This window comes from Heterodontus francisci, chromosome 6, assembly GCF_036365525.1.
Source record: "Heterodontus francisci isolate sHetFra1 chromosome 6, sHetFra1.hap1, whole genome shotgun sequence".
In the NCBI taxonomy this organism is placed as follows: Eukaryota; Metazoa; Chordata; class Chondrichthyes; order Heterodontiformes; family Heterodontidae; genus Heterodontus; species Heterodontus francisci.
The window spans coordinates 134,598,916-134,614,985 of record NC_090376.1 but is presented as its reverse complement, the minus strand read 5'-3'; the positions used below and the strand labels follow the sequence as shown (position 1 = coordinate 134,614,985).

At 41.2% G+C, this 16,070-nt stretch overlaps 1 protein-coding gene across 1 annotated transcript in view; it reads right to left on the bottom strand.

Annotated features, from left to right (window-relative positions):
- ndfip2 (Nedd4 family interacting protein 2) overlaps window positions 1-16,070 on the bottom strand; it is a 104,373-nt gene that overhangs the window by 10,079 nt on the left and 78,224 nt on the right. The window contains exon 6 of the mRNA XM_068034362.1: window positions 15,153-15,219. Coding sequence (XP_067890463.1) covers window positions 15,153-15,219 — 67 coding nt within the window. The remainder of the gene's footprint in view (window positions 1-15,152; window positions 15,220-16,070) is intronic.

Genomic DNA, 16,070 nt, shown 5'->3' with positions numbered 1-16,070 from the left:
GCAGCAGGAGAGGTGACCAACGGCCACCCGCCCTAGGCCAATTGAAACACTTAAGTGGTCAATTAATTGCCACTTAACGGCCTTCTCCCGCTGCTGCATTTGCCAGCTGAGGAGGCTGCCCAGTAATACCAGGAAGCCTCCTTGCAGACTGGGGGGAGGGGCATCCTGATTGGGCACCCTGTGCCCCACAGAGGGCCCCTCAGCAGCTCTTGCCGCCCCGTTAGTGCACCTCTCACCACCCTCCTGATTGTCCCCCACCCCCACTTGCCGGGGACCAGGGATTGTCCCGGGCAAGGCCCAAAACCTCACTTATTTTTGTCGGCTCTGGTGTTCACAATCCTCCTGAAGCTGGGTGCAGTCCCAGCAGTGGCCAGCACTTTTGGTGGTGTTGCTGGGACTGAGGAGCTGCAGCTCCTGAAGGCAGGACTTCCCGTCTCAGAGGAGTGGAAATCCTGCACAAGGCCAATCACGGGCCAGGGCCACATAAAATCTCTAAGTGGCTCCCACGCCAGGCAGAGGTGGGCTTGCCCCCGACGTTTAAGCCAGTGGGCTGGGCCTTTGTCTTGACATAAAATTCCGGCCTTATTTACAGTTCTTGTTGGCCTTTCCCACTTGGGCCTTGGTCGCAGTTCAGGTCAGGTGCAGCCCAAAATAATGGTACAGCACCTTCATGTCCCGAAACTGGTGTCATTTGCCATTGAAAAGACACCCCTCCTTCAGGCACGTGTGGACTTTCCTAATCTGTTTTTCCCTATGGCAATTTGCATGTGGCTCAGGTAACTATCCTGTTATTACCACTTGTGAGGTCCTTCTTTTAAATTTAGTTTCTAACTCCTGATACTCAATTAGCAGAACCTCTTCCCTAATCTTTCCTATATAATTGGTTCCAAATTGGAGAACTAGACCCTCCACATTCCTTTTCAGATTCATTTCCAGCCATTTTGCGATATCCCTTACTCTGGCACTGGGTAAGCAATACACCCTTCAGGATTCTCGATCCTGACTGCAAAGAATACTATCTATTCCCTTATTTATGAATATTGGCCAGGACTCTGGGGATAATCTCCCCGCTCTTCTTCAAAATAGTGCCATGGGATCTTTTACATCCACCTGAGAGCACGTGGGGCCTCAGTTTAATGTCCCATCCGAAAGACAGCACAACTCTCCCTCAGTACTACAAAGGAGTGTCAGCCTAGGTTTTTGTGTTCGAGTCTCTGGAATGGGACCTGAACCCACAACCTGCTGGCTCAGAGGAAAGAATGCTAACAACTGGGCCACGATTGGCACAGGAAGGTGCAGACTTGTGCTGTTAACCTCTTGCTAACCTCATATACTTCCAACAGTGGCTAATAGTTATAGATCGGTTGCAAGAACAATTTTCCTCCCTGCTGCAGGGGCTTAGAAGCTAATGGCGAATCCCTCACCCTAAACAGCTGAGATGAAATCAGGGTTCAAATTTAAAACATTCTTGGTCAACTAGACACTATCTTAGCAAGATGAGTCATTGAGAAACCAAAGTTACAGTCAGTGTAATTCAGTTTGGGGAATCTTCTTCAGCCCAAATGTCAGGGTTCTTAATTCAAATTATACAGTGATGATTGCCAAGTAGGGCAGTTTTCACTGTTTGTCAGAGAATAGGAGAGATCTAAAAAGGCTCTTATAAAAATATATTTACTCCTTTGCCTGTATACTATATTATCATTTTAAAGGGTAGTTCTGGAGTGTTTCTGGCTTTGGAACTGTGGAGGGCTGTTGGTCCTGGGACTTGAGAAAACTGGTATGAAGGTGCTCAAGTTCCGCACCAACAAGAGGGTGTTAGATGAGGAGTGCTGTCATCTGGTACCATCGTGGGGTGGGTGAGGAGTTGGAACTGTGGGTCTGCTCAATGATGGATTCCACAGGTCAATCATTAGAGTAGTTTGATGGAGACAGAAAGAGAGAGAGACAGACAAAGAAAAAAAACTTGCATTTATACAGCACTTTTCATGACTTCAGGATGCTCAAAGTGCTTTACAGCCAATTAAGTACTTTTGGAAATCTAGTCACTGTTGTAATGTTGAAAATGTGGCAGCTAATTTGCATATAGCAAGGTCCCACAAACAGCAATGCGTTACTGGCCAGATAATAGACTTTCAAAGGACAAATATTGGTCAGGGCTCTGCTCTTATTGATTGGTGCTATGGCATATTTTACATTCACCTGAGAAGGCAGAAGGTTTAATAACTTATCTGAAAGAAGAATGAAAGAAAGTAGGGTTACATCTTTAGGAATAACCAGAAAATGTTAGGGCCTTCGTCCTCCCCAGCTAATTGTTTCCAGAAATCTGTTATCTGAATTTTCTAGCTGCATGCAAATAAAGATTCCATATTCCTTGAATTTACTTTTTTTGATTCTTATGATAATTGGCCCGTGTTGGCAAGTACCAGCTGGTCTGGTCAGTTAAGTTGTATTTCATTTTACAAGTTTTGAAGATATTATTGTGGTGGAGCATAAATTTAGCTTGAAGAACATCAATAGACTGGATGGCTCCACCATCAATGAGCTATGGAAGCCATTCACTGGTCTTATTATACTAGAATTTGAAACCCCCACCAGGTACTGCAAGTGCAATGTTAGGTTTACACCATAATGGGTCATATCAGAACACTGGCCTTTATCTATGTTCCAAGATCTTTGCTTCTTCTTCCATCTCCCGCCCCTATTTATTTAACAGAGAATGTAGCCAAGCCAACAAAAAACAGGTAGGTGACACCTTTAGAATTTTCTATAAATACTGCTCCAGTAGCAGCTGCTAGGATAGAAGACTTTCCTTCCCTAATGAGGAAGTTCAGCACACTCCTGTCCCAATGACTAGGATGACATTGGATTCAATGTAGGAAAGTATTTTAAAGTTGTGATGACAAATTCATTAACATATGATACTATCATAACTGTTACGACCAGGTGAGAAAGACATCTAGGGTTCCCTCTCAGCTTTCACCTGGTCTTATTGTGACAGGGTTTTATTTTTTAAACACACCATTTTTAGCTCCCCTTGGTTAATCCTTATTCACCGCTTTCCAATTATAAAGCAAAGAAACTAACACAAACACACAGCTTTTCTTAGGTTTAAAGAAGAAAGATTGAAATTTATTAAACTTAACTCAAATTCCGTTGACACCTACGGATACACGACGCGCCCACGCTAGCATGCATACGCGAGACAGACATGCAAATAGAAACAGAAAAGAGAAGAAATAAAATGGAAAAGTTTAAGGCAATATCTGAAGAGTTTTTGTTACGGGTCTTTGAGCTCACTGTAGAGTCTTTGAGTGTAGGTAGATTCTTGCTTTTCTTTGGGGCCCAGTATTCTTCTTAAACCTTGTTCACTGAAGGAGACTATCCTTTCTTGGGATTCATGTGTTTTGAGTGGGTTTTGAAGTTCCATGAGAAAGAGATGGGAGCAGACTGGAGAGGCTGTGGCGAGCCAGCCAGGAGAGGTGTTTTAAATCCAGGAGCAAACAGCTTTCTGGGCTTTCAGTTCAAACTGTACAATTCAGAAAAAAAAAACCAGACTGCCAAGCAGGTTGGTTGTGTGACTAACTGGTTTGACTCTGTCTGTTTGTGGATTGTATTGGAGCAGGGGATAGCTCCTTTGTTCCATGCAGTGTCTGTTAATATGCAAAAATGTCTTTCCAGCCAGGGGCCTGGCAACCACTTGTCACAGGCCTTCTCTCCTTCCCATTAACAATTTGAAATTTAATGTCCATGCGGCAAAATTAACGTGCCTCATTCTTGGCAGGTGGGGGCCTGCATGACAACAACATTAAAAGAAATTCAAGTCCCACACAAGGAGGTGGATTTTACAGCACCCCCCCACCCCCCCCCAAACCGACCGATGTCAGGGGTTTTGGGGGGGGGGGGGGGGGGAGGGGAAGGGAAGGAGGGGGCCAGAAAATGCTTCTGAGCGAGGCCTGTCACACTCCCTGATGCCGGGAAGGCCTGGCCCTTTATTGCCGGTAGTGGCGAGGCTTCGTGGCGGCTTCCCCCGCCGCTCAGCAAGGGGGGCCAAATTTGCATATTTAAAAAAATTTAAATGTCACAATTAATGACTTACCCACTCTCATCGGCCATTCCACTCCGGTATTGTTGCCAGGGGCCAGAAAACCCGCGCCTTCGGATCTCCGGATGGGAGATGGAGGGGAGGGGGGTGCAGGTAAGATTATCAGTGCAGTCGGCGGGGGTGGGGGGGGGGGCGCGTGGGGGAGCATGGTAAAACTAATGTCATTGGTTGAGGGGATGGGGGGTGGGGGGGAAGGGGTAAAGATTAAAGTGTGCGAACTTTGGGGGGTGGGGGGAATTTTAGGTGGGCTGGGGAACTGTTTTGCAGGGGCAAGAGGACAAGTAGTTAATTACATTGTTATGGGGGGTGGTGAGAGCAGGCCAAATTAAATTTTTTCAAACATCTCTCTTTATAAATTTAAATGAAGTGAAGGGCTCAAAGCCCTTTAAAAGCGGCATCAGCCCCTGCGCAGTGGCACCTGACTGCGTTGCCGGGAACAGACCGCCCACCCCCTCCACATCATCCGGGGAGGGGGGGGGTGGATGGTCTGCCCCAGCCATTTAAATGAGCCGCGCATCTAATATCGTGGCGGCTCCACGAAGCTCGGCCCACGCGTGTGGTCTGCCATTGTTGGGATTAAGCATATAATCTAGCCTGATACCTCAGTACAAGACTGAGGGAATGCTGCACTGCCAGAGCTGCCACCTTTCTGATTGATATTTGTGGGATCATGCTGTATGTGAATTAGGAGCCACATTTGCCTGCAGTTTCAGTACTTCACAGTAATGAATTGGATCTGAAATGTTCAGACGTATTTCTGAAATGAGACACATGATAAGACAACTTCCCTATTTCATGTGGTGTAAGTAGAATACAAAGTCTTGGGTAAAGTAAAAGGTTAAATTTAAATTTTTAAAAATTCAATGTGTAATGTTCAGATTTTAGTGAATCTGCAATTGTAGCCAAATTGTGTCTTTGGCTATAATGAAATTAGCAGTTTTATTGTTTTATAAATACCATAAAACTAGATCAAAGGATGGTTCTAAATTCCAACAACTAAATCAGTCATTGAAGAGGAAATGTTTCACTTAGGACTCTCATAACACAAAGCTCATAGTTGATGGCATAAAAATTACTCTCAACCAATCATGGAGCAACATTGACTGCAGTGAAGTCTTTGTTTATATTCTCCTCCCACCTCAGCTGTGCAGGGAAGATATCTACACATAGCTGGTTGCGTTAAAGATAAACAAATGGATAAAGCATATTTTAAAAAATATTTTAAGTTACTTAGCACAGATACAGCAAGGTGTGCACGTCTTCCAGAATAATTGACTCAGTAGAAAACAAAGACCAGGCTTAGTGGAAAATATATTTTTATGCTTAAGTATCCAGTTACCACTGGATTAAAAACTCATTAAATTTTGTTTTCTTATTTTTTTAACCAATAGGAAATATAACAAGTAAATAGGCTTTATTTCACATTCAGGACTGCTATCTGACAATCCACAATCAGGACTGTGAATTACCAATAATAAAAACAAGAAATGCTGGAACCACTCAGCAGGTCTGGCAGCATCTGTGGAATGAGAAGCAGAGTTAACGTTTCGGGTCAGTGACCCTTCTTCGGAGTTCTGAAGAAGGGTCACTGACCCGAAACGTTAACTCTGCTTCTCATTCCACAGATGCTGCCAGACCTGCTGAGTGTTTAGTTTTGTTTAGTTTAGAGATACAGCACTGAAACAGGCCCTTCGGCCCACTGAGTCTGTGCCAACCATCAACCACCCATTTATACTAATCCTACACTAATCCCATATTCCTACCACATCCCCACCTGTCCCTATATTTCCCTACCACCTACCTATACTAGGGGCAATTTATAATGGCCAATTAACCTATCAACCTGCAAGTCTTTGGCATGTGGGAGGAAACCGGAGCACCCGGAGGAAACCCACGCAGACACAGGGAGAACTTACAAACTCCACACAGGCAGTACCCAGAATTGAACCCGGGTCGCTGGAGCTGTGAGGCTGCGGTGCTAGCATCTGCAGTATTTTGCTTTTATTTTAGTGTGAATTACCAAGCCTGGTCAATTAAGAAATAAACTTATGCCAGGTTTTCAAATAAGCAATACATCAAGACCTACAAGGCTCCTGACACTGATATTTTGGGAAGCTTGTTTTTCTTTCCATATTAAATCCTACACCATAATGCTCATCCACTATGGTAATTGCACCACAACACTTTTGGTTTTGAAGCTCCCAAAACCCAGTGTTTAAATCAAATTGTCTTCATCCGAGCACATTTAGTGACAGCCTAGACCCAGAATAAACTCTCAGGAGGTCCTGATCAGCAAGTTGTGGAGAAGCTCTGGCTGAGCAGTGCTGTATGCACATACACCAACTATGGAGATGCCATACTATCACATGGAAGAGTGATTTTAAAGAGTAAAAATGGAAATAATAAACATTTGCGAAGAAAAAGCTGCTAGCAGAGCAAAGTGATTAGCACAAGTGCATAGCTCGTAGTACAAATGGATTGACGTAATACTTATCAGAATTTGAATAAACTCAAACTCAGAGCAAGCAGTCTTCTACCTTTATTTTCTTGATTCTTACCCGAATTGCCCACATTTTACCAAGGCCAGAAATGAGTTTTTGATTTGACTAAAACAGGGATGTGGTGACAAGCCAATTAAGGCCAATCACCTTCTTAAAATATTTTAAAATAGTTTCCCAGCTTTCTATTGGCAAGGAAAACATTTAAGATAAAATAGTATTGAGAACATATTATACAACATTAATAATGATTAATAACGGATGTTAGTGTTAGTCAACATCAAATGTTTCATAAAATCTATGTGCAGCGGCTGTCAACTTCGAACAGTACTCTACTTCTATTCATCATCATTTACAGTTGTTTCCTCACTTTGAGAGGACCTTTCACCAAATCTGTAAAATGGGTTCTGCAACATTTGTGATCAGTAAAGTAATGCAATTGCAGCACGAGTCATTGCCTGTTTCCAGAAATTTAACTTAAAAAAAAAACACACTCCTTTGACAACCAATGTTGTCAATTGTAATGCAATTCTAAATGCATTTATAAAAGGAAGAGTTTATAGGTTCACTATACATAATAGCGAGGATATCTTCCCCATAGTGTTAAATCATGATGCTTGGAATCTTGAAATCTGCTCTAAATGAGGTCATGCTGGGCCCCACCTGCCAAGAATGAGGCACATTAATTTTGTCATAAACATTGATATTAAACTGTTACTAGAGTGAAGAAAGGATTTGTTAAACAGATCAGCTGTGGCTGGAAAAGACATCTGCATATTAACAGACAGTGATTGGAAGGACAAAGGACCATTCCCTGACACATTCAACCCACAATGGACCTTGATCACCAGTGACTGTATGTAAGAGGCGCATTCCAGAGACTGCTAAGGTGATACAATCCAAGACGTGGTCAGACCAGTTAGTCACATGACTAACCTGCTTGGCAACCTGGATTTTTTTCTGAATTGTACAAACAGTTTGAACTGAGAGTTCTGCTCCTGGACTAAGAAGATCTCTTCTGTCTGCTTCCCTCTCTTTCTCACAAGCCTCTGAATCCACTGAAGACACATGAACCCCAAGAGAGAAAAGTCTCCTATAGTGAACAAGGTTTAAGAAGAATACTGGGCTCCAACGAAAAGCAAGATCTATCTACAATCAAGGACTCTACAGTGGACTAACTCTTCAGATATTGGCTCAAACCTTTCCACTTTACTTTTCTTCTGCTCTTTTCTGTCTCTATTTGCATGTGTGTATTGCATATGCATGCTCACGTAGGCGCATCTTGTATCTGTAGGCATCAATCGAATTAGAGTTCAAGGTTAATAAATGTTAACTTTTCTTCTTTACACCTAAGAAAACCTGTTTGTGCTGGTTTCTTTGCCTTATAATTGAAAAGTGGTGAACAAGGATTCACCAAGGGGGAGCTAAAAACACAGTGCATTTAAAATTAAACCCTGCTACGGTAAGGCTAGGTGAAGGCTGAAAGGGAACCCTAGACCTCTTTCTCACCTAGTCATAATAATGGGCTGAATTTCACCAGCCCCTCGACGCCGCGGATCGCGGTGGGAGGGCCCGTAAAATTTAGCGGGCAGAGGCCTGCCTCGACCTCAGATGTCGAGAAGGGCCCGCCACTTATCACATATTACCGTCGGCGGGGTAACTCGGTGCGCACCACCCCCCCCCCCAACCCGGCTGCGGGGCCTTCATCTAAATATTCAAATGAACACTAATGAGATTTAAATTAATCTACCTGCAGGCGGCAGTCGTCCCACGCCAATTTTACGGCTGCCGCACACAGCTTGCATGCCTTTGGAACTTGGTTCGGAATTCCGAGGTGAGAACCTGGTTTTGGGGGGGGTAAAATTTTCAGGGTGAGGGGATTGTGGGAAGGGGTTAAAGGTTAAAGGAAAAAAAGCTCGGGGAGAAACGATGTGATGGAAACTGTGTTTTTGGGGGGGGGGGGGGCGTAGGACAAATAATACACTGATTATTCATTGTGGGGATGGGAGAGGGGATTTGAAGGGAGTATAAAATTTTATTGCAATCTGCTTAAAAACCTGCCACTTTAAACACTGAAATGTAAGAGAAGGGCTTGAAGCCCTTGAAAAATGACACCGATGCCTAATGCTGTTGCTGGGGAGGTGGCGGCTGCCCCCTCCATGTCATTGGAGGTGGCCGCTCCGCCCCCTGTTTAAATGAGCCCTCGCGCGTAATATTGCAGGGGCTCTTCGGCAGCACTTCCATGTCGGAAGGCCGCTGAGTTCAAAGCGCGCCGCTACTAATAAAATTCAGCCCCATGTCTCTTTAAAACAAAGACCAAAATTTCAACATTTGCTTCATGCACTTAAGCTGCTTGATTTTTCATATTTTTTAAATCAAATCTATTTTATTTCACTCCCCAATACGCTCAATTTCTCTGTGTATGTAAGTTGCAAATCAAATCCACCCGACTACCTGATCTAATGTGGCTCAAGCAGCTCCAGCTTTTGGCTCCCCACCGTCAGAAACATCTGATAAACAATGTGTTTGCAATAGGCTTCACCAGCAGGAGCTCACTGGAGTGGCATTCAACTCTTGCTTCCAGCACATTGCTCTCCTCTTCCAGATCAAGACCTGCAGTATCATGGATTTCTCAGGCAGGTCCCAACTGAAGGAGAACAGTGCTGTTGGGAGTGGAAGCTGCATGCCAATCCAGTGTACTCCTGCTACAAATGTCTGCAGTGCTCCCTACATTTGTTTAAACTTTCCACAAACTTGACAGATCAACTGTTCTTTCAGGAGTGAGGATTTTTCATGAAGAGTTCACTTTACTTTATAGAATCATACAGCACATTCAGCCCATAGCATCTCTGCTCGCTCTTTGAAGAGCTGTTCAATTAATCCCATTTCCTTACTCCTTCTCCATAGCCTTGTATAATTTCCTTTCCAAGTATATAAACAAATTCCTTTGAAAATTACTACTGCATATGCTTCCAACATGCTTTCAGGCAGTGCATTCCAGATCACAACTCTGCATTAAAAAATTCTCATCTCCACTTTGGTTCTTTTGCCAATCACCTTAAATCTGTGTCCTCTGGTTATCAACCATCCTGCCAGTGGAAACAGTTTCTCCTTATTTACTCTGATCAAAACCCTCCATTAAATCTTATCTCAACCTTCTCTGCTCTCAGGAGAACATCCCAGCTTCTCTCTCTCTGTAATACTGAAGTCCTTGGCATCATTCTAGTAAATCTCCTCGAACTCTCTCCAAGGTCTTAACATGTTAACATACTAGATGCAGGAAGGATGTTCCCAATGGCGGGTGAGTCCAGAACCAGGGGGTCACAGTCTAAGGAAAGGGGTAAGCCATTCAGGACTGAGATGAGGAGGGATTTCTTCACCCAGAGAGTGATGAACCTGTGGAATTCTCTACCACGGAAAGCTGTTGAGGCCAAATCATTAAATATGTTCAAGAAAGAGCTATATATAGCTCTTAGGGCTAAAGGGATCAAGGGATATGGGGAGAAAGCAGGAACACGGTACTGAGTTTAGATGATCAGCCATGATCGTATTCAATGGTGGCGCAGGCTCGAAGGGTCGAATGGCCTACTCCTGCTCCTATTTTTCTATATTTCTGTTTTCTAAAGTATAGTGCCTAGAATTTGACACAACACTCTAATTGAGGCCTAAGCTGTAAGTTATAAAGGTTTAGCATAACTTCTTTGCTTTTGTACTCTATACCTCTAATTGTAAAGCCAAGGATGCCATATGCTTTTTTTTTTTTAAAAAGCAGCCTTCTAAACTTGTCCTTCTACCTTCAAAGATTTGTGTATGTGAAGTTCCTGCTGTCGCTGTTCCAGAACCTTATTTGAAATTGTACCAGTTTATATTGCCTCTCAGCATTCTTCCCAAGAAGCGTTGCTTCACACTTCTCTTCATTAAATTTCACCTGTTATGCGTCAACCAGTTTGCCTATGCCCTCTTGGAAGTCTGCTACTACCCTCATGCTAAAAGTTTTGTATCATCAGCAAACTTTAAAATTATGCCCTGTATATTAATATACTGGATTTGGCTGTACATCAGAAAGAGGGATAGTCTCCATACCGACACTTGGAGGATACCATGGCATACTTCCCTCTGGTCTGAAAACCAACCTCCACCGCTACTCTCTGCTTTGTTTCTTAGACAATTACATATCCACCCTGCCACTGCTCTTTACATTCCAAGGGCTTCAATTTTGCTAACAAGTGTACTATGTGGCACTTTATCAAACGCCGCACGATCCTCATCAACCCTCTCCGTTTCTTTGAGGAACTCAAACCAAGTTTGTCAGACACTATTTGCTTTCAAAAAATCTTTACTAACCCAATTTTATCCAAGTGACAATTAATTTTGATCCAGATTATAGTTTCCCCATCACCGGGATTACGTTGATTGGCTTGTAGTTACCAGGTGTATTCCTCTCGCCTTTTTTTTTTTGAACGGGGGTCCTCTGGCATCACTCCCACATCCAAGGAGTATTGAAGGATTGCAGCTAAAGCCTTCATTATTTCCACCCTTGCATTCTTTAGCAATCTAAGATGAATCCTATCCAGACCAGGTATCCTTACTATTTCGAACACTGCTCAAAGGGACTTTTCTATTCGTTTGTAGCTCTGTATTAGGTGCCAGAGCAGAAGAATAGCCCATCTTGGAACAACTGAGTGAGGTCTCCAGCACCCTCCCTGTACAATCAAAACACAAACCAAGGCATCCTTGCATCCTCCCCCAGCATATTGCAGCATTGTTGGCATCCCTTCCCACACGCCCCACAGTAGCCATCTCTAACCTACTTCCGCACAGGAATCATTCTGCTTCTTCTATCAGCTACCAGTGTCTCCAACTGCTGTTGTCTATACCTTTCGCATTCATTTGAGCCCGAATGCTGCTGTTATTCAATACCCATATAAAAATAGAGGTAAAAACAGAGGAGTAAGAATGAGGAAGATTTAAAAAAAAAAAAGAGGAGTGACTAGTTAACAGAGGTGGAAAGCACAGAAGGGAAGGAAGAGAGACTGAAGTGAAGAGGAGAAACCAAAGTGAAGGAGGACAGAGAGAAAGATACAGAAGTAAAAGCAGAGAGAGACTTAAGTGAAGATGGAGGGAGCAATTTATAGTGCATTTATGGTACATCTGTAACAATGGGGAAATGTGGTTTCTGTTTCAAACTCATATTAAGCTGTAGTGTAAATGCACACTTAGAATTAAACGACTCACATGTTACATCACAAGGATCCTGCTGACTACTCCAAAATTTATGGATATTCCTGCTTTAAGACTTTAGAGAACTCAAAAGTGAAAAGTAAAGCAGTCCCAGGTGACCAGCCAACTCTCACTACTTGGGAGTTTTTGTGTAGTCCATTATCCTCCCATTTATGTTTCTAAGCAGCTCTACTTTATTTTCCAGAAAACATGACTGTACTCAAGGCAAAACAATTAATGTCAACTACTGACTTTAGAAGTTAAAAAACAAAAGAACTTGCATGAAATAGCACTATTCACACTCTTAGGGCATCCTGAAGTACTATAGCCAATAAATTACAAATATGAGAAGAACTAGTGAAACAAGGTACTAAGCATGGGATTTAAAGATCTCACTCACAGAAAGCATCTGATAAAAATCTGATTATTACATTAACAGAAGTGTTCAGAGACAAATAATGGACAAACAAGAACCTAATTTTTTTTTTTTAAATTACTCAAGCCCTCAGATTACCCAAAGTAGAAAGTACATTTTTTTTTTTTAAAGTGGAGTTTCTTTGTACATTGACAAATCAACCCAAGTACTGTCACATAAATTTTTAAAAATCTACAGATGTTGGGAATCTGAAATAAGAACAGAAAAAGGTGTCTGCATGATATGCTAGCCTGCTTTTCCCCCTTTCAGATGCCAACATACCTATGTATTTCCAGCATGTGTTTTTATTTTTGCTCTCACATATCACTGCCAAGCCAGTTTATAAGTGGATAGTCTAGTTATCTATTTGACACAAGTGACACCTGCAAAAATGTTTGTCAAATAGAACAAGTGACAATATAAATGTTAGACTCAGAACCACAAGAACTGGGTTATGCAATGATAGAAAATATTGTCGCAGGCTGAGGAACAAAAACAAGCTGCTACCTTGACACATGCTCTAATACTTTTATACAATGGGGGAGAGGCTACCACATGGATCGGCGTCACCAAATTTCACTGTATGATTTCCTCAAAACACTGTTTCAGACTGGCTCATCTCCAGTGTGGACGATCATAAATGATGAAGAATATGCACTTACTGTCCAAGTGCTCTCAATTGCACATTGTAGTTTTGTGGCTGTGTATATAAAAACAGTTCTTTTTGCAAATAAATTCTTCATTTTCATGTTTCCTACCTAAGACAAGGCAGCAAGAATTTCAGGGGAGTGCAGCAATCTGAAAGCACCTGCTTTCATTTAATAATTTTAATTTCATTCAGATTTCCAGCATCTGCAGATTTACGTTTATTTGTTTTTTATAACAAATCTTGTAACAGAAATATGTTATGCAAACTCAATTTCCTTAAACTCAATGCTTTGCATCACCAACATGTTCATGCCTCCTTCAGGAGGTTTACCCACAGATTTAGTGGGAGAATTTGATCTTCAACTAATAAGTAGCTTTTGATTTTCTGTATATTAACAAAAAGAATAAATACGCAAGAATAAGTTTCAAGAAAATACATCTCAAGTATTTAGAATGTCATCTGATCATCTCTTTGCAGGTTAAGGACTTAGGCGGAGAAGAAATTCCTCTGCAAAATCCTTGCTTCATGTCAGCTGACTCTATAATCCTTATTTAACACTATAATGATGAAAAACACCCACAATTTACCATCATGCATAAAAACTTAAGAGATTTAATATGAATAGCGATAGAAAATTCAGGTTAACTCTTTACAGAGAAAAGCTCAAAGGAGTATATCTGAGACAGGAAATAATAGCAATCCATGTTTCTATAATGGGAGCCACCAGCTGCATATGCCAGTGAGCAGCTCCCACTGAGCCTTCAGCAGGTTGCATGCAACTAAATGAATTTTGCAATTTCTCAAGTACACAGAAATTACATTGAAGATATTTCATCCTCATTCCATCACCAAATCAATACTGAAGAATAAGTTATTAAAAATATACAAAAGGTAAATAGATTCAGATTAATATTAACTACAAAACTAAACTGATGTTTGAGGCATAAAATGTGTTCTCTTACTCTCAGAATAGAGGTTATCATCTGTTCTTTCTTCATCTATTCCCAATATTATTAGATATTAATTGATCAATTTGCAACTTTGTAAATAATGTTAAAACACTGTTACGTAAACATACTAGAATTATTTTTTTTTTAAGAAGTGTAGCACTTGAAAAAAAAATCTGTACAGGCCAGAAAGTGGAAAACTGCATCAACTGGCCTGTATCAGCAGACACACTTCTCCTCCCACCTTCTCAAAAATGCTTCACGCTTCTGACGTGCAAGGCATCTTCTGGACTTTCAAACAACGTAATAATCACTCAACGCAGGCAAGTTTGAATTGTCAACAGTATCTAGGATTAGAACTTGTGACCTAAAATGGAAAACTACCATTCTAGAGTCAAGACCCATGAAACAGGCACTTTCAAAAAAGTGATTAAATGCCTAGAATTAATGAAGAAGAAAAAAAATTATTGCTTCAAACCGCACCACAACGCATGTCTGTACACTAAACTGCAATTTTTTTTTTTATTCATTCATAGGATGTGGGCGTCGCAGGCCATGCCAGCATTTATTTCCCATCCCTATTTGCCCTTGAACTGAGTGGCTTGCTCGGCCATTTCGAGGGCATGTAAGAGTCAACCACATTGCTGTGGATCTGGAGTCACATGTAGGCCAGACCAGGTAAGGACAGCAGATTGCCTTCCCTAAAGGACATTAGTGAACCAGATGGGTTTTTACAACAATCGACAATGGTTTCATGGCCATCATTAGACTAGCTTTAAATTCCAGATTTATTAATTGAATTCAAATTCCACCTTCTGCTGTGGTGCGATTCGAACCTATGTCCCCAGAGCAATAACTGGGTTTCTGGGTTACTAGACCAGTGACAATACCAGTACGCCACTGCCTCCCCATATGGTTTATATTCACAACACACAAAAAATCAAGAAATTCTCCCTTGTGAATGATGAGGAGGGACTATATAAAACTTTAGTCAATGTATAAGCATAAATATTCAATTTGCACCTGATATCAAATTACTTTTTCCCCATATAAAAACACAGAAGTTCCCACCTTTACAAGAATTCAGATCCATGTATACAAAAATAAACACGCAACATATTTTTGACTTATGCATTTGCACTAAGTGAAATATTACTTGAAGAAAATATACCAAGCAGATAAATGAAATTATAAAATGCAGTTAAGAAAAAATTACCACACAAAATATACATCAGGTAATTTATGGAAAGTACATACATTCTTTCAAAAATCACTTTCCTAAGTTGAGAAAATTGATTGTGGAAAAAAAAAATCAGCTCACCAAGAACAAGGAATATCCACCAAAGCCAATACTGACCGTTGAAATAGCCATTGAAATAATCAGAAAACTGAAAGAGAAAAATATAAGATTACAAACAAAACACTTCCACAGCTCTGAAGTTTTTTCCCAACTTTTGTAATAAGTTACAGCGTAATGTGTGAAACAGACATAGTACTACAATGTTGAATGATATTTTTATTGTGCAAGTGTTCTATTAAGTGGTTTGGTAGCATGCTGAATGGTAGGATTGTGCAAAGAATTTTCACAATTTTTATTTGGCTTCATCATTCGGGGAAAAAAATTGCTTAGCACTTTTTGCTACCTTAGGAAAAGATTTTGCAAATTCAAATTCAAACTGGCTTTGAAATGGCAGACAGCATGAAAGGAAAACAGAACAATGGTCTGAAGCAGGATTTCACTACTTTAGACAAACATGCAGCATTGTACTTGAAAACTATACAAAGCCAATCTCCTGTATTTATAAATGGAGTATAGTTAAAACATAATCCTATAATTTTCCAACAAGGGTTTGACATTATGCCTCCCATTAAATAAGAGATAAAAAGTCATTTTATAGTCTATGTTTATTTTGTCAGTAATTTTTCATGAACTTCAAACTAGAGCCGACTAGCTATAACGAATGTACTCCAAATAAAGATAGAAAAACAACCCACTCGGGTAAAATTTGATATATGGTCGCAAATGTTCTGCGGACTTGCACTGCTGGAAGGGCCTTGCATGCAACCAACACATTTTGTAAAATTGCAGGCATGCTACCCTCAGCTTTCTGTGCACAGAAAATCATGAATAGTGTATCCAAGATTTTCCAAAATGAGCTGCAGGCTGCCAAGCCCCGCTCCTGCATGGGATCTGGAAGATTTACCCCTATAGTACTACCATAAGATCACTGATCCATAA